The 19,332-nt window shown below is 42.5% G+C and overlaps 1 protein-coding gene across 1 annotated transcript in view; it reads left to right on the forward strand.

The window, feature by feature from the left end:
- The window catches only part of ADAMTS12 (ADAM metallopeptidase with thrombospondin type 1 motif 12), a 170,428-nt gene that overhangs the window by 145,671 nt on the left and 5,425 nt on the right, over positions 1-19,332 (forward strand). The window contains exons 18-21 of the mRNA XM_050913345.1: positions 3,436-3,646; positions 7,673-8,821; positions 15,509-15,661; positions 18,400-18,573. Coding sequence (XP_050769302.1) covers positions 3,436-3,646; positions 7,673-8,821; positions 15,509-15,661; positions 18,400-18,573 — 1,687 coding nt within the window. The remainder of the gene's footprint in view (positions 1-3,435; positions 3,647-7,672; positions 8,822-15,508; positions 15,662-18,399; positions 18,574-19,332) is intronic.

The following is a 19,332-nucleotide window of genomic DNA, read 5'->3' on the forward strand; positions in this document are numbered from 1 at the left end:
CTGCAGCTGAAAACTAACTGAGGTTATGCTTTCACCAGGCAGACTACTCTCTAGTTCGACAGCCACAGCAAAATTAGCGGTCACACAAATTAGTTACCCACATCATGCATTTTGCTTGTTTGTTTGTTTGTTACCACAATCTTTCCATGCCATGCCTGCCTATGGAGATAAGACAGTCCTGTCACTTTGCAGGGACCAGGTGATGCATTAATATTTAAGAACCACTCGGTTGCTGTAGCGGTAAATGCTGTCAGAAACCAGAGGTAGGAGCAAGTATTGGATGGCAACTCCCATCAGGCTTCAGTTTCCACCAACTTGTCCCAGTCTCTCACGACAAGCAGCACAGCTACCTACCAGTTTTCTTCCCCATATCCTTTTCTTTGCCAAGTATCTCTCTGTATGTGTCATCTAAAGAAACCTTGTTTATAACCTGCCCAAAACTAAGTCTGTCTGGCAGTGCCCTCCACTCTTTAGCTTACAGCTGGGAGGTCTGACAGCTTGGTCATTTCAAGTTAGAAGTTGCATGTTTGGATCTCAGATTGCTGTGTCAATTCTGGATGTGTGCTCAGCAGTCACCTCCAGTTTTAGTTATGCTTCTGCAGTGGGAGGAGACAGCAGAAGCTCGAAGATAAATGGAGTTTGGCAAAGCAGTCACTCAGGTGCTACTCCCTTCTGTGTGGTCCAGGACCTGCTTTGAGGCATCCTGTACCAGAACAGACAAATGGATGGTAGATGTTCTGCCGTCCTTGCTTTGCCTTTCTTCCCCTTCAGCTGGGATGCCACAGTTCAGAAGTTCTCAGTGGAGACCATGAAGAGACAGAAGTGCATGTGCTTCCATGTTAAGTTTCTCATGCTTGAGTGTTTAAGGCACATGCGTGTACCCTAGAATGGAAATAGGAAAATGCACCATCAAAAACTCCAGTTACTGATAAGAAGTCAGAACAAGTTTTGTGAAGTGTGTGTGGTGAACGTGGTGTTGGGCAATTAACTAATTGGCTCACCAGTACCGTCTGTTACCTGCACTGAATGAGGAAGAACTCTATAGAAAAAGTTACATGACTAAATGTAGTTTAAGATTGACCATGAAGGTGCAATAGGATAAAATCTTAATTCTGGTATTTCCTAACTTTGCAGCACCTTACTTTCTTCCAAGACTTTTTAAAAATGTTTTACATGCCATAGTTAATCACACACCATTACAGCTGATCAAGATAGGTTCTATAGTAAGCTCTGGTAATTTATAGCTAGGAGTTCAGTATGTAAACCTGCAAACTGCTGAACGCTCACTCAGAGCCATATGAAAATGGTGAGGGAGGGGGTGTCAGCTTAGCATGTCTGTAGCTTGAAATGTATGATCTGGTTCCATTAAAATTAATAGGACAATTCACATACGTCACGTTGCATTTGTGCCAAAGTGTCAGCAATTTACAAGATACTAGAGATGACAAAATTGGAAAGAAGATGCAAGAGATGAAAACCACCCTGAAATGGCTTGATTCAGGTTGCGATAATATATTTTTCTCTTTTTTATTGCTGTGTTCTGCTGAGGTGCGCTTGCTTTTTCTATTTAACCACTTGTTAGTTTTCCTTTGTCATTTGCAGAAGCCTGGAAGAGCAAGGAACAATCCAAAGAAAGGCAGGAGAAGGAGAAAAATAATTTGCTCTTTTATTACAGCAATGTCCAGAGGCCTTGCACAGGGTTGTGGTGGCAATGGGCTACATTCTAGAGCAAGTAGCAAAACAGTCTGTGCCTCAAAGGGCTTCTAGGGTAATTTAAAAGGAACTGCAGTATGTATACATAACTAAAGAGAAGAAAGGTAGGTATAGGTACCCCAGAGAAGACCAGATGGTTGCACAAATGAGCTGTATGCATAGCTTGATTGCTCTGAGTCTTTTTTTTTTTTTTTTAAATGATTAGGAATAGATATCAGTGCCTTCCACATCAGTGACAGCTCATTTGCAACTGAAGAATTAATTAATCAGAAAACAGAGAAGGAACATGGAAACTACAAAGGAAAGGGGAGAGAGATTGTCAGGAAACTGAAGAAGCCAGAAATGCAGTAAGATGGGAGACAAAGCAAGGAGCAAAAACTGTTATAAAACTGGATGTTGAACTTTGATGTATTTATCAGAATGGGATTATTTTGCTCTAAGTTCATTGACCTTAAAAGGAAAAAAATACAATAGAATGGTGTTGGTTGTAAGCCAAAACCAATTTTTTCTGCCTTTCTGTCTAGAAAGGTGTTTCCTAAATAAATCCCTGGGTTTTTTTCAGCATAAGGCTTTGTCATGGCCTGCTTCAAAACTCAGGAACAAGTAGTATTGTCTAGGAGCTTTTGTGGCTTAGAGTTCACAGCTGGACCAGATTTTTTCTACAGCAGCTTGGAGCTATGTTCTTGCCTAGGGCACTCTAAACTGGAAGGAAAAGGACTTTTCTTGGGGTTTTTTTTGAAAAAAGTATAAAGGTAATCTTAAGGCAAATGTCACAGTTGATGCCAATGCTTCTCAAATAGTAGAAACCCAGAAATTTTTGCCCTCCTTTCTTATCATGGAAGGCAAGTATGCAGAGATTTGATCCACTCTGGGTCAGCATGAGAAGAAATAGGTGGATGAAGCTGGAGAAAGGCTAGGTAAACCGAATATGAAGGGGATGGCTCTTGTCAGTAAGGTGTTTCGCATTGGAAAATCCTGCACTAGAGGAAACATTTATCTTTCATTCAGTGGAACGTTGCATAGCACGCTACGGAAGACTGTCTTTAATCAGGAGAGAGACACATAAGGGGCTCGTTTTTGCTTCATGAAGGAACAAAGTACAGAAAGGTCCAGCCTAGAGCAGACCCAGAGACTAGGCCCAGAGGTACAGCACTGCAGGGCACTGATCCCACGTGAGTGCACACAGCATAGCTCTGACCAGCCTGGTTTTTGGGGTTGTGTGCCTTGCTGCTTTCCCTTCTGGAGGTAACACAGGGCCAGTTTGAGCACTTGTGCAGTACTGGCTGCATAGACATGTGTGAGGGGACCTTCTCCACCTCTGTGCTGTCATTGCAGACCCTCCAGTGATCCCCATTTAACTCTTTCTGTACTGAGGTAGCAATAAACAGGTAAACAATAGGATACAGTAAATAGAATACTAAACTTGCTAGCAGTTCCTCAAATTTGGATTTGAAAGACCATCTACTCGGTGGATTCTTATGCATTGTAGAAACATCATAGTCGGTGCCTACTGCTGTCTGGGAATCAGCATCTTTCAGTGACTGGCTGGTACTGGAGCACAGGGCAGATGGGAAAGCTTGAGTGATCTGGACTTAATATGAAAAGCATATATCTGAACCCAGAATTTAAATTACTGGTTCTTTTTCCTGTAGTCTCTGACCTTTTCCTAAATGTGCTTGTGATGGATTGTTTTCTGATGTTTCTTACCCCCCTGGTTTACAGATGGTGGTCAGGAGAATGGCAGAAATGTTCGGCCACATGTGGCCCAACAGGCCAGAAGAAGCGAACTGTACTTTGCATCCAGACGGTGGGATCTGATGAGCAGGTGCTGGCTGTCACAGAGTGCCAGCACCTGCTTAAACCAAAGACCCATTTGTCATGCAACAGAGATGTCTTGTGCCCATCTGACTGGACAGTGAGCAACTGGACTGAGGTAAATTCATGACAACTGTAATACTGAACATGTTTTTCAAAATGACCTATTACAGTCAGCAGAGAGGACCAATGACCTGCTTTTTTGCCTTTTATTAATTTTTTTTTTTTTTGTTAACGTGTCTCCACAAATACTTTGGCAAGGGGAAAAAAAGCTGCCCTGCTTGCTAAAGACCTCAGCAAGTGTTACGTGTTAACTGTTTCTAGGGGTTTGGCTTGCTGAGCTTTTGGGACTGTAGAACAGAGCATGCTTGCGTGCTAAAAAGTCTGTGTAATACTCATTACTGCTGTGGACCAGATGGGGGGAGGCTCTGTGTCATGTCTGTAGGCGTACAAAGAAGCATTTTTACATTCTTTACATTCCTGTCTCTCGCATTCATAACTGCTGTTTTTGCCATAGCATGCAAGGTTTTTACTTCTAGTATTAATCTGAAGCCCTAACAAACACTAGAATACCTGTGTATCCTTCAAGAGTTAATTAAATATTGTGCAGTTATTTCACTGGCGGCTGATGAAATGCAGAATGTGAGGTCATCAAAATGACGACTGCAATATACTAAATTTGTGTAAATATACTGCAACATATTCAACAATGTTTGTTTGTATTAGTAGGGAGCACTCATTCGATGTGCTTTGTCATAAGTTTTAATCTGTGGAAGGACCTCATGCTTCTTAGCTTTCTTTAGATTAGGATGCTGGTATCTACAGGTGTTTCACAACTTCACTTTCCATTGAAGGCAAGGATAGTTCAGGGTCCCCAACATGTGGAGCAGTCTGCTTCCCCATGAAAACTAAAAATGCACTAAGATATTTCTTCTGGAGTGGGGAGAAGTGGGTTTTAAGTCACGTGAAATTTTAGAATTATTCTGATTCTGTTGTACGACTTGCTCATGGTTCATCTCACAAATAGGCAGTTTAACTATCAGTGTAGCTGACAATCATGACAACAAATGCACAACAAATATTTTCCATTTCAGGTGTCAATAAAAATGAAGTTTACTAAGTTTTTCAAAACTTGCAAGACCAATGACCTGGATGCAGGAGTTGAATGCACCATTAGCAAGTTTGCTGATGATACCAAACTGGGAGGTGCTGTTGACTCTCCTGGGGGACAAGATGCCTTGCAGAGGGACCTAGATAGATTGGAGCATTGGGCAATCATTAATGGGATGAAATTTAACAAGTCCAAATGCCGGATTCTGCACCTGGGACAGACTAATGCCAGGCACAAGTGTAGACTGGGAGAGGAGTGGCTGGAGAGCAGCCCTGCAGAAAGGGATCTGGGGGTGCTGGTCGCCAGCAGGCTCAGTATGAGTCAGCAGCGTGCCCTGGCAGCCAAGAGGGCAAACCGCATCCCGGGGTGCATCAAACACAGCATGACCAGCCCGTCAAAAGAGGTGATTGTCCTGCTGTATTCAGCGCTGGAGTGGCCTCACCTTGAGGGCTGTGTGCAGTTCTGGGCCCCACAATTTAAGAAGGACGTGAAGGTCCTTGAATGCGTCCAGAGGAGGGCAACAAAGCTGGTGAAGGGGCTGGAAGGAATGTCCTGTGAGGAGCGGCTGAGGACTCTGGGCTTGTCTAGTTTGGAGAACAGGAGGCTGAGGGGCGACCTCATTGCTCTCTACAGCTTCCTGAGGAGGGGAAGTGGAGAGGGAGGTGCTGGTCTCTTCTCCCTGGGATCCAGTGACAGGACGCATGGGAACAGCTCAAAGCTGCACCAGGGGAGGTTTAGACTGGACATGAGGAAGCATTTCTTTATGGAGAGGGTGGTCAAACACTGGAACAGGCTTTCTGAGAGAGGTGGTTGATGCCCCAAGCCTGTCAGTGTTTCAGAGGCATTTGGATAATGCCCTTAATAATTTGCTTTAACTTTTGGTCAGCCCTGAAGTGGTCAGGCAGTTGGACTAGATGATCATTGTAGGTCCCTTCCAACTGAAAATATTCTGTTCTGTTCTATTCTATTCTGTTCTGTTCTATTCTATTCTTTTCTGTTCTGTTTCCTTTTTGAAAACTGCTCTCCCTTGTTTCTCCTAACTTTTTTTTACAGAACTCACTGTTGTGTTTGAGAGCAGATTCAGGTAATGAACTAATAGAATTTTTGACAGTATTAATTCAGTTTATGCTGCTCACAAACCATCATCACTGAATGTTGATTGTTTTGTGAATTGAGTAGCAACCATGTTTTAACTGCCTGTGAAAAAATAGACTGGGATTACATGGCTAGCAGTATGATTATATAGAAATGGCATGCTATTACAGAATACAGCCGGTGCTCGTGTTGTTGGATTGTATTTGCAAGTTACTGACAAAAATAAATTTCTACACCTGTAGAAATTGGGGAGGGAGCGTAGGACAGACTATTTCACTTGCACAAATGACAGGATTGTCAGGAGACTCGTAACTGCAGAATGTTCTTTATTGGTGAATGTAAGGGAGAGATTTTACACAGGCAAAACTTCCTTTTGCTGTGAACTTATCTGGCTGTTAGAAAATCATTCTGTATCTTATAAACTGAATGTACTTAATTAGGCAGATAATGAGGTACAGTGTTGTAGCCATTCTGAAATCTCTTTAGTACGTGGCTGTAATCTAAAGCAGAGATTTTCAAAGCTAATTCTGAGAGCCCCCGAAAAGTTAATGAGATTGGATGTTCCTTTTAACTCACACGAATGCTAATCTAAATCATCCAAGTGGCAAAGTCTGACAAAATAAGTGTGTTGTATTTCTGTGTAAGCAGCAACATAGCGTTAGTAGTTGCTGTCTTCCTCAATAAGCAAAATCCTTTACTGAATAACTTGAGGTCAAATTGCAGCTGATGTAAACTTGCATAGCTCTGAGTACTTTAAATGTGCTATACAGCTGGAAGTGCAAGGAGGACAGACAGAATAGGTAATGAACTTATCTACTCTGAGGTTACTCTGCTTTCTTCCCTGCTCCTGTTGCTGCAGAGCTGATGTTATTTTACAGGTGTTAACAACAGAGAGCGCCCCAGTAACACAAGGTCACTGGTGTTTCTACTGCCCCATGACCTAGACTAGCTCTAAAAAAGGTTAGGTGTCCCAGGGGCTTGAAAGTGCTGGCAATAGGAGTGTTCATCACTTCATGTTGAGCACCTGGGTTAAGCCAGCTGAATTAGCTGGTCAGGCTTCCTCGCATCCTAGGAAGGCTTCCTCTGGTAGGTTGTATGTAACATCTCCATTCATACTCAACCAGTCATCCAGCCTTAGTACCTCAAACCAGAGAAGTGTGTTGAAATTTCAGAAGGACCTCAGTGGAGCGACAGCTGCTGAAGGCATGGCTGCGCCTGTGGGGCTGAGGATGAAAAACATCACAGAAAAACTGGGTCTCCTTAGCTTCCAGCACTCTTTATACACAACAGTGCTCCCATTTAAATAGAAGCCAGATAGGTTTAATTACTTTCAGTAGTCTGTAATTTAGGAGAGGCATGCTAGCAGCCCTGGCAGCCTGTGGTGGTTGCACTAAGACTGCATGAAAAATCCATTTCATTAAGTCAGCAAGGATCTGTGAGCTGCATGGATCATCACAGCGGGTTTGTGGTACTGCGAGTAGCCAGCACTGAGCCAGTTAGGTATATTTTTGATGGCAGGTTTTTAGTCTCTTTTTTTATAACCCTGGTGGAAAAGGTATTGGCTAAACAACTTCTGTGATTCACTAAAGAAATCAAATTCTAGCATATTACTTTCATATTTTTTCTTTATCATGTAGTGTTTTTTCACTGCTCTTTCCCCATGGTGACATTCACTGTTCTAAAAATTTGGAAGGAGCCCCATGATAGTAGAATATCACTAGAATGAAGGGCTTGTTCTAAAAATTTGGAAGGAGCTCCATGATAGCAGAACATCACTAGAATGAAGGGCTTGTTCCTCAGGAAAAGCTTTATTATTGATTATTTATAATGATGCTTCTTTATTATAAACAGATGCTATTTGATACTTATTTTTATTGATATGTCTCTTCATTCAGCAGAATGAAGAAGGGAGATGTATTAATTCTGTTTCATTTACAGTGCACGGTTACTTGTGGTGGTGGAATAAGGACTCGTAATGTCACTTGTGCCAAAAATAATGATGAGCCATGTGATACTTCCAAGAGACCAAACTCTAAGGCCCTGTGTAGTCTCCAGCAATGTCCTTCTGCTGGAAGATTTCTGATACCCCCACTGGCACCCAGAAGAGGAAAGATCATAATTAGAAAAACAACTACTAATCCCAAAAGGAGTCCTCCTCGCAGAATACCCATACCAAGCCCGAGGTCCTATACAACAACAAAAATACCCAAGCCTGAAAGTGTAACTCCCTGTTTGCCTACGTCCTCTGGTTTGGGTAATGTCTCAGAAAAAGAAGGAACAGCCAACAGAACATTACAAAATAATTTTCCTGGACCAAGTGATGTTTACAATTTTCCGATTGTTTCTACTGAAAATAGTTCGCACCAAAATACTACTTCATGGCCTTTTCGTAATAGCTTAAGTACTGAAATTATAAGGCATGCTGAAAATATTTCTGAAAGTGAGCCAGTTTCTAGTGTAGAGAGTGAGGTGCAAAGAAGTGAGGACCCTCCTGTCTCATCTTTTACCAGTAATCCAGAAATAACTTCCAGCTATGATTACTTAACTGAAGAATCTGACGACATTGATGGGTCACTTGGAGGCAGTGAGAAACCCACTGATCTTCTTTACAGCACAGAACTCAGTCCTGAAATCAGAACCAGGAGCACAACCCTAGATACTGGCTCTCCTGTCCTTCAAAATGACAGTGTGACTTCTCAGCACCCCCCAGCATCTCATCACCGAGACACTTCTACGCTCCTTCCTGTTAGCAGAGAAGCACAAGGGTTGGCATTTCCAACAACAGCAAACCATATCAGTCTGCAAGTTGATGTGCCTGTTGTAGAAGTAACTACCCCACAAGCATTGGTTACAGTAGTGCCCACAGTGTTTGGTCATGTACCAAGAGACCAGACTGACAACAGAAGAGAAATGAAGCTACCTGACACCGTAACCACCAGCACACAGTCGTCAGCTCTCGACCATGCTCTCAGGAACCAAAGTGCAACATCTGAGGGTGTTTTAACAAACGTCACAGACAACAGCCACCTAATAACATCCAACAATTTGCCTAGTGATGCCTACTGGATAGTCGGCAACTGGAGTGAGGTAAGTTATTTTTAACTCATAAGTGGAGAGTGTGAACAGCTGTCTGAACCACTGCTGAGGAAATAAAGCTTCGTAGTTTGTCATGATTATCTGAAATAAGTATCATACATTCAAATGAAATACACAAAAAAATTGGTAACTTGGAATATCTAATATTAGATTGCTTAGATAGAATGTGTCTGTATTTATGGATTCTGCAGAACTGTGCATAACTGGACACTGAAATTGTAAGGGACCAGCTGTATCAACTCAATGTTCATAAGTCCATGGGGCCTGATGGGATTCATCCCAGAGTGCTGAAGGAGCTAGCGGATGTTATGGCAGGACCCCTCTCGATCATCTACCAAAGGTCTTGGGAGTCTGAGGAGGTCCCTGCTGACTGGAAGCTAGCCAATGTTACTCCAATGTACAAAAAGGGTATGAGGGAAGACCCAGGGAAGTACAGACCTGTTAGTCTAACCTCAGTTCATGGAAAAATTCTGGAGAAGATCATACTGGGTACTGTTGAAAGGCATTTAAGGAACAAGGCAATCATCAGGCACAGTCAACGTGGGTTCACAAAGGGAAAGTCTTGTTTAACTAATTTGATATCCTTTTATCATAAGGTCACCTGCCTAGTGGATGAAGGGAAGGCAGTGGATGTAGTTCTGGATTTTAGTAAGGCTTTTGATACTGTCCCTCACAGCATGCTTCCGGACAGGTTGTCCAGCTGTGGGATGAGCGGGTTCTCGGTGTGCTGGGAGAAGAACTGGCTGGACAGCAAGGCTCAAAGGGCTGTAGTGAATGAGGCTACATCTGACCAGTGACCAGCGGTGTTCCTCAGGGCTCAATTGTAGAGCCAGTTCTGTTCAATATATTTATCAACTATCTGGATGCATGATTCAACCAACGAGTTGAATGCACCATTAGCAAGTTTGCTGATGATACCAAACTGGGAGGTGCTGTTGACTCTCTTGAGGGACAAGAGGCCTTGCAGAGGGACCTAGATAGATTGGAGCGTTGGGCAATCATTAATGGGATGAAATTTAACAAGTCCAAATGCCGGATTCTGCACCTGGGACAGACTAATGCCAGGCACAAGGATAAACTGGGAGAGGAGTGGCTGGAGAGCAGCCCTGCAGAAAGGGATCTGGGGGTGCTGGTCGCCAGCAGGCTCAGTATTGAGTCAGCAGCGTGCCCTGGCAGCCAAGAGGGCAAACCGCATCCCGGGGTGCATCAAACACAGCATGACCAGCCCGTCAAAAGAGGTGATTGTCCTGCTGTATTCAGCGCTGGAGTGGCCTCACCTTGAGGGCTGTGTGCAGTTCTGGGCCCCACAATTTAAGAAGGACGTGAAGGTCCTTGAATGCGTCCAGAGGAGGGCAACAAAGCTGGTGAAGGGGCTGGAAGGAATGTCCTGTGAGGAGCGGCTGAGGACTCTGGGCTTGTCTAGTTTGGAGAACAGGAGGCTGAGGGGCGACCTCATTGCTCTCTACAGCTTCCTGAGGAGGGGAAGTGGAGAGGGAGGTGCTGGTCTCTTCTCCCTGGGATCCAGTGACAGGACGCATGGGAACAGCTCAAAGCTGCACCAGGGGAGGTTTAGACTGGACATGAGGAAGCATTTCTTTATGGAGAGGGTGGTCAAACACTGGAACAGGCTTTCTGAGAGAGGTGGTTGATGCCCCAAGCCTGTCAGTGTTTCAGAGGCATTTGGATAATGCCCTTAATAATTTGCTTTAACTTTTGGTCAGCCCTGAAGTGGTCAGGCAGTTGGACTAGATGATCATTGTAGGTCCCTTCCAACTGAAAATATTCTGTTCTGTTCTATTCTATTCTATAACTCTTCCAGGGACACGACATTCAGGTTTGACTATAACCAGAAATACCTCAAGAGTTTTGTTTTAGAGCACAGCAAAAAGTTAAGCTATTAGATGAATCCTGGAGACACCAAATGAATATACTTGTATGTCCAAATAAGTACATAACGCAAGTTAGCTGTAGATGTGCTGTTATGTTCTGACCTTTACTTGCATATCATTTCTCTCTAAATTATGTGTGTTTTCTAACTTAGTACGTGACCAAGGTCATCTAGATAAGCTAGCTTTATTGCTGTAGGAAGCACATTAATACCGTGGATACTTAAACATATTTTTAGTTGCCTATTAACATAACAGATTTTTGTGGTGCATTTCTATCTCATCCCACCACCAGCATTTGTATCCACCATTAAGCAAATGCCTCTGAACTCAGAGCAGTATTCAGACTGGTAAAACCAGTTTGAATCTGCAAAGCAAAGATAAGAATATTAGTCCAAAGTTAAACTGGTATATCCGGGGTTTGTAATTTGTCCAGCACATGCCCATGGGGAGACATTGTAATACGGAGTTCTGCACCTTTGTTTCAAGTTTAGGATATTGTATATTGGAACTGGGTTGTAGCAGTGCTAAAGTAAAAGCATTTTGTCTGGTTGGCGTAGAAATTAAAATCATCAGGCCAGTGGTTGTGGTTGTACAGTATTCTTTGGATACAGCAGCTGATAATTACAGTGTGATACTATGTCTTGTTTCAATGTAGAAATGAACAGTTATTTTATCTGCATTAATGGCTGTCCCAAAATGAACTTTTTAGTTTCTAAAGGTAATGAAATTCAATCAGAACAGGTGTTAACATCCTGTAATACTAACTTTCAGAAGCGCTGTCTTTCTACTTGAGTAAATGAAACAGGTACAGCTTACAGGGAGTTTGAAAACTCTTTTGAAGTGTAAAGCATGGAAGTTTGGAAGATACTTGGTCGGAAAGGTGATGACTTGTCCCAGTTTCTCCTGATCCCTGGTCGTTACTGAATGGTTATAATACTTGGGTAACTTCTACTTTCTGTGCAGGAGCAATATAGGTTGCAAAGTTTTTTATGGCCTCAGAGGAGTGCTTACTGTTTTTTGTGTGTTGCTATTGACTTTCCTTTACCAATACCCAGCACCAGGCTTTTTGGCAGTTAGGTTTCTGTGCTCTTACCTTGCTGTGTCCTGAGACAGTAGTGACTGTAGGGTCAGGGCTGGTGAGGGGGCAGCCACCCAATTCTGCAACTATAATAAGAGAATATAGTCATCAGGGAGCCTACTCACATTTTACAAACTTCTATTTAATGTCCTTCTCACTGTGAAATTTTATTTTTATGTAAACAGAGTTGTTCTTATGCTTATGGATTTTATATTCGTCAAATCATGATACCTAAACTGAGAGACTTTGGTATATGAACAAGTTACCTCATTTTTTGATGGTCTTTTTTAACCAAGCTAATCAGTACAGTCAGGGGTCCAGATCTGGAGACCTCCTTGCGCTGATCTGCCTCTGTCTGTCAGTATTGATGGAGAAGGCTATCAAAAGTCTGTTTCTCTGTACTTGTTTGCTCTTGGGTCTGCCTGGAATGATGTAAATTAATGGAAATGCAGAAATGCAGGGCTAAAAAGGACAGCAAGAGATGACTTAGTGTATCCCATGGCAGTGGAGACACAGCTAGACCACCGAGATCATGCTGGTGCCCTCTGTCTGCATGCAGCCAGTGGGTAAGATCCTGCTCTGTCACCACCACATCAGCGATTGTTCAGGACATGCACTCCTGGTGGCAATCTGAAGTTTCATCTTGTGCCTTCCCATGGCCAGGTGAGAATGGCTTTAGCTTCCCATGTTCAAGTGGGACAAGTGAAGCATTTCCTCCTGCGCATGCCCAAAGACCTGCATTTAGATCTGCTTGGGTGAAAGAGCCTAGAAGAGAAAGTCCAGGCAAAGGTTGTGCTCCCAAGCCCAGCATATACCAAACAGAAGTCTATAATACAGAGATGCTACAGTCTGTCCTAGTCATTCATTACCCCCATTAGAAATATTTTCCTTATACATAACCAACATCTTCTGTATTGAAAATGAAGATTCTATTTTTTATATGCAGACTATGGAAGATAATTGTCTTCTTAATAACTGTTCTGGGGTCTGACTTCTAAACAAAACAATCTGGTTCGTTTCAGATTTTCCTTGTGTTTTCTAAATATCTGGTCACTTTGTTGTTCTCCTCTGGACTTGCTTCAGTTGCATCATATATTTCTTCATCAGTGGTGTTCATTATGGCCCCAGCTGAGACCTGGCAAATAAAATGGAATAATTGCTATCATTTACTATTCTTTAATGTTTTAGTAATCTTTTGCTATTCTCGTTCAAGCTATTGTTTCTTGTTAAAATTAACTTTATGTGAAGCCTGGCACAGTTAACTTTTTTTTCCCCCCAAGTTTGAAGAAGAAAAGGTGGTGAAAAAGAGAATTTGTGGAATCTCCATCCTTGGAGATATTCTGAAGCAATCTGGACATGGTCCTGGGCATCTGGCTCTAGGTGGCCCTGCTTGAACAGGGAGGTTGGACAAGGTGACATCCAAAGGTCCTCTCCAACCTCAACCATTCTGTGATTCTGTAAATAAGTCAGCTATTATCTTTCTCATGAAATAAAAGTTTTGTATTTCCCCCACACACCTTGATTCTAACATTCACAGAACCTTTTCTTATTGTTCATTACTTTTAATTCGGTTTTGGTCTACAGTTTTCTGACTTTATTCTTGCTCTTGCTGTTTACCTGTCCTTAGTAAAATTTTGTGCCTGTTTTTAGATGACAACTCTCTGAGGCATTGATATTTCAAGACCACTGCATCTACCTAGATGAATCTCTTGCTGTGCTCTCTATCTTTCTCTTCTAGTAACTGCCAATATTCTGACGTTTCCTTGCTCCTTAGGATATGTCTATACTAGTAAATAAATAGTGCCCAAGAATAGTGATAGTCACTGAGATGGAATGGTGTAACATGTCCCATAACAGTGTTGGCATTTACCTCCCAAGGGAGAGCGCTAATTAGAGTAGGGCAAAACAGTGCCCAATGACACTGGTGCTTCTGTCTGTAACTTTTAACTTCTTTCCTACTGCTATCCCAGGTCGTTGTGGGCTGTCACTTTTCCCGTTCTAAGAGCTTTCTGGGTACCAAAGATACCCCATTACCACCAGATCTGCTTATTCTGCACCTCTGTTATTGATCATGAAAAGTCACTTGCACTTCCTCCCTAATAGACATCTACTGTGACGAGAGGGAAGTCTTGGTTTCTGAATGACAAAAGGGAGAAGCAATAAGTCTTCCTGAACTTCAGAGCAATCAGTCTCCTTTATGTAACATGAAACAATGGTCAAGAAAGCTAAAGCTTTCTCCCAGTACTATTTGCAGCATCATGCCTTTCTCTCTTGGCTCTGTACCTGCACACAACTATTTTTGAAAGAATCCTGCTGTGTTTCACCTCCCTCAGACAAGAACATAAAACTTTGTAAGTATGATCTGTCCAGCGTCATCCCTGGAGCTATCTTTGGTCTTCTCATGAATGCTCAGAATGGGGCTTTGGTCAAAGACTAAGCAGCCCTTCAGTAAGGTCTTGGTGTTGTCAGGCTGGTACAGCAGGGCTGGGGGGAGCCATCAGACAGTCGGCAACCAAGACAAGGACAGTCCATCCTCTTGAACAGACAAGTTGTCTTGGATAGATATGTGACTATGCAAAACTGGACAGTGGTACACAGTCCACTTTAACAGGATCTTTGTGGCCTCTTGGACAGATGTCCCAGGAATCACGGAAGCTGGAGATGGCATGCTGCAGAGGCCTTGCAGATTCACACTCTTCATAATGTGCAATTTTTCCAAAATTCTTTGTTGTGACCATTAACCATTTTTCCATTTCTCTGATTGAATCTGGTAACAGCTCCATGTCTTCAATGTTTTTTTCTCTCTGCCTTAGCTTCAGCTGAGCTTTCCTTATCTTTCCAAGGACACTAACTCAGCTTTCCCTATTTAACTCTCCCACTTCCGTGTAGGGAGTTCAAACCACACAATAGCAGTTGCTCTCTTCATCATTTTGCTGACTTAATCCCAGATGATTTATGCTGTTTCTCATGCCAGCTACAGGCTGCTTGGCGTGTGTTGGATTTGACTCTGTGTTCACTGTCCCTCCCTTTTTAAGGGAGAAAAAGGTAAATGGGTGTCTCCAGCCACTTTTCACCCCTTCCTGCTTCAGAATACAATGATAGTGACTTTTTTGGTGAAGAGTGTGCACTCTTGGGATCTGGACTGGCACGGTCAATATTCTCTTACCTCAGACACTAAAACCCTCCCAAATGTTGGAAACACTTAGCCACTCTCTGAATTCATCATTTCAAAAATCCTTTTCCTGCCCAGTTTTCCCAATAGTCTCACACAATTTATTTCAGATTTTCAGCATCATGCACTCAATTTGCTGAATATCTCATCAGCAGTATTAGGGATAGAGAGGGAACAGTGCTGAAGATTGGATGCAATGACATTTTACATTGGATCCCCAAAGATAACAGAAGGAAACAGTGGAACAGCTGATACAGATTTAGAATGTCTCAGTAAGCAGGAGTTTGCCAAAAAAGAGCAGTGCATGGTATAAATCAGAATTGGTATTTTCAAAACCAACTTTGAACCAAGCAACAAAAAGCCCTCCTTCAGAACCTTAGGTAAGACTTAGGTGAATTTGAAATCTTCTTTTGAGTATCTCAGATAACCTAGGTCATCTAAAATGGCTCTAGATATTTACATTTAGGTTCCTGGATTGTTTCCAGAATGATTTACTAATGTTGAGTTTTCCCCTGGGCTTTCCTCTCACCTTTGTGCAGTGCTCTACCACCTGTGGAATGGGGACTTTCTGGAGACACGTGGAGTGCAGCAGCAGGAACACATCTCACTGTCAGCACACAAAAAAGCCTGATCCTGCAAGAAAATGTTATCTCCGCCCATGCGCTAGCTGGAAAACAGGAAATTGGAGCAAGGTAACTTCGTTCAGAGCCGTGTGTGAACAGTAAGCTTGCTAATTTCAAAGAGTAGGGAGTTCTAAATACTTCATTTTTAAAATAATTATTTACTCAGTGAATGCATACATGATTCCCGGTTGACCATTCAGCACTAATTTACTAATTTCCTGACTAAGTTATCTGTGGAAACGCATCTGCTGTGAATTCTGTTCTTCCTGTGTGGGGGTCGTGCTCATTAACTCTTGCATCTAGAGCTAAAGCAGGGCTCACCATCCATGTTCTGTGGAGATCCTAGGGCAAAGCTGTACGTATTTGCATGTGGCATCTTTTTGATCTCTGCCTCCAAAGGCATATCCTAATTCTACAAAGCAAGTGGGAATTTGGGAGAGGGAGTTGGCATGTTCCTATTCACCCTTGCCACCGTGTATTATCTCTTATGTGACATGGTCTGTTACCCATTCATGTAACCTCTAACTTTTACATTACAAAAGCTAAAGAAGAATGTAGTGGGGAGAATGCCTGCTATGGCTAGGGTCTTATTTGGTCCTAGTTATGTACACAGGCCTGGTCAAGAGACAGAATAGTGTCCAAGGTGGTAAGTGGAACCCAAGGAATTCTGTTTGAGTTCTTTTTTGGTATTGTAAGATGTGTGATGAACACCTGGAAGGATTTCAGTGACTTCTTGAAGCTTGTTACATTTTGTCTTCACGCTGTCTAAAATTGGGGCTTCAAACAGTGGGTTGTTTTTCAAGACTCAAAAGAGAAAAACTACAAAATTCTATTTGAAATAATGCTGATTTAATAAAGAAAAAGATAGATCTCTCAAACTTTCTCAATACTTGTCGTTTTTGCAGACAATGTTGTTGCCATTGGACTAGAGGGCAGATACATACAAATAAAAGGTTACAGTTACAAAACCTGTGTTATATTATTGAACTCTTTGACATAGAATTGATTTGTACGTGAAATATATGCCTGTTTAGAAAGTCCAGGAAAGGCCAAGGCATTACATAACCACATTTAAGCCTTCGAAATTAATTTTAAATGATACATAGACATTCTGCAGTCCCAGTTGCAGTAGGGCATGTTTCACCTCCACTTTTTCTTCATAAATGTTACTGATCTTGCAACAAGTGGATGATAGTTATGTCACAGAAAGTAGCTAGAAATCAGGTTTAATGATGAAATATTACAGGAAACAAATGTTTTAAAATGTCAGGCCAATTGTGAGGCCAGTTTGAGAAAAAAGGCTTTTCCTAGCACATTTCTGTTGTGTTAGCCACCCTTATTTTCCAGCAATTGAACTATACAAATCTAATTACAGTTTCATATATAAAAATGGCTATTTTTTGTTTGCTTTTGCAACTGGCAATTGTTTTTCTTGTTACTTCAGACTTTTTTTTTAAGGCACCTTATGACAGCAAGATGGCTATATTCCCCTGCTAGTGTGGTAGAGCTTTCTCTGTTCCTTTACTCTCGTCTAATTATTCCCCTCCACTAAAAGAAAGGTGCTTCAGACTAGATCTTACAGTCTGAGTTTAATACCAAATATCATTTGCACGTATTTTGGGGCTCTGTGTACTCAGTTTCTTGCACAGTCGCTTCCATCCATTGTTACTATCCAGAGGGACAGAAACTTCTGTGAACAAGAGTATGCACTCCCCTTGCATCCATCCTTCAGCTCCCAGGGGAAGTACTATATTTGGGTTCCTTGTTCAACTGAAGAATGCTTATTTATGCAAAGGAGAACAGCATCAGTTGTTATATTGCGAGAACAGCATCAGTTGTTATATTGCATCATGGCAGTAAAGACGAAAGCTGATCTGATGTTATTCAGTGGTGTAGGCAGAATTGGCTTTAATTCTGGATGAAGACAAAATAATTAAATGTGTATTTGTCTTTATCCTTGGGGTAGCAAATTCTGTTCTTCCTCAGCAGCAGGAGAGGTCCTGGGCTTTGGTATTTGGGGACAGAACCTGGTGCTGCTGCGTGAGGCCTGGGAGCAAACTCTGGGGAGAAACAGGAGACTGGAAGGGCTCGCTTGGCTCGCCAGTAGTGCTCCAAGCTGAGAAGCGATTTCACAGGCTGTGAGTGAGGCTCAGACTGTCTCTCTCTTCTCTCCCATTCTCTCATGCCCAGGCTGCTCTTGGGGTATGGATCCTCCTGGTGCCATGGAGGAGCAAGGAAGGTGAGGGTGGGAACTGCTGCTGTGGGATGAGTCCACTATCTCCCAGTGGTATCAGCAGCAACTCAAGTCTATGGGCTAAGACAAGGAGTGGTTTTGCCAGCCCGAGCAATCTGCTGCCATAGACACCTACCTTTTCCATGGCTGAACAAGAAATCAACTCGGGCAACTGTGCCTCTTTCCTCCCTCCCTCCCTCCCTCCGAAACAACTAAAGAACCGACAATTTTCCTGTTTACAGGATTCATTTTTTGTATTTATTGCATTATGACTCTTTCACTACGACATTTTTTTAAATAGCTGGCAAGATTTCCTAATTAAATATACATCCATAATATTAATGGATATTCCAGTGGAGAAAAGGAAGTCTTTATATGGCGTGTTCTGATTTGCTTTGATGAAAACCACAGTGTTTAAGCCTAACAACAGATTGTTGTTATGGTAAACTGGAAATTCCCTCTGTGAGTCAGGATGCGCAAAGCTCAGGCTGTCCTCCTCCTCTGTGACTGGGGAAGGAACAGCCCCTCAGCGGAGCATCATTTGGAGATGTGCCCCTTTCTGTTTTGTGTACAGTGCTCTGCTAACTGCAACGGCGGTTTCAAGACCCGAGATGTTCACTGCATTGATGTTCGTGAAAAGCGACTTCTCAGGCCTTTTCATTGCCAATTACTCGGATATAAACCACAACTCAGCACTAGTTGTAACATGGAGCCTTGCTTGCAGTGGCAAGTGGAGCCCTGGAATGAGGTATTGTTCTTTAAAAGAAGCTTTGGGAATGAGCAATTAGCTGTCAATTAACAGTGACTGTTAGATCCCAGGCTGTTAGGTAAACTTTCGCTCAAAGGAAGACACACAGCTAGTACCACTCAGAGGCTCTGCAGTCCTTGTGTATGGTTACAGCAAAAGTTATCATAGATGTTCGTAAGACTTCCCAGAATCAGTCTTAGGATTGCATGTGATACACAGCTAGAGCTGTATATTACCATGCCTTAAAAGAGAGAAGCAGATGGACTGGAAGATTTGTTTTAGCTATCCGACTGGATCAGTAAATGTGATTCATTCAGACTGATCCCTTTTGCTGCCATTTTAATGTTGCTTTCTCATTATGATTAATTTAGAATTTTCCTTTACACTTTTGGGCTGGAATTTTATGGAGCCAGAGACTGAGGTCAGACATAAGATAAACCTGACTTTTGGGTCACTTTATAATCTAAATCTGTACCAACAAACTCATAGGGAGCCAGGCACATACTTATGTCAGCTAAAGCATGTGGTCTGATTACATTTTAGTGTTTACTCCCACTAAAAGCAGCTTTGGAGAAAGTGCCACAATGTTTGCAGCACTGTGGACCTGATACTTTTGGATTTCAAGGGAGGTGATCCCATTGCTTCCTTACAGGCCACTGACAAATCACACCTGCAATAAGGTGACCAGGATGTGGGTTTCCTGTCAGAGCAGTCAGCAAGGGTTGAAAAAACTAAGAGTAGCCAAATGATTGCACCTGT

Source organism: Gymnogyps californianus, chromosome Z (genome assembly GCF_018139145.2).
Source record: "Gymnogyps californianus isolate 813 chromosome Z, ASM1813914v2, whole genome shotgun sequence".
In the NCBI taxonomy this organism is placed as follows: Eukaryota; Metazoa; Chordata; class Aves; order Accipitriformes; family Cathartidae; genus Gymnogyps; species Gymnogyps californianus.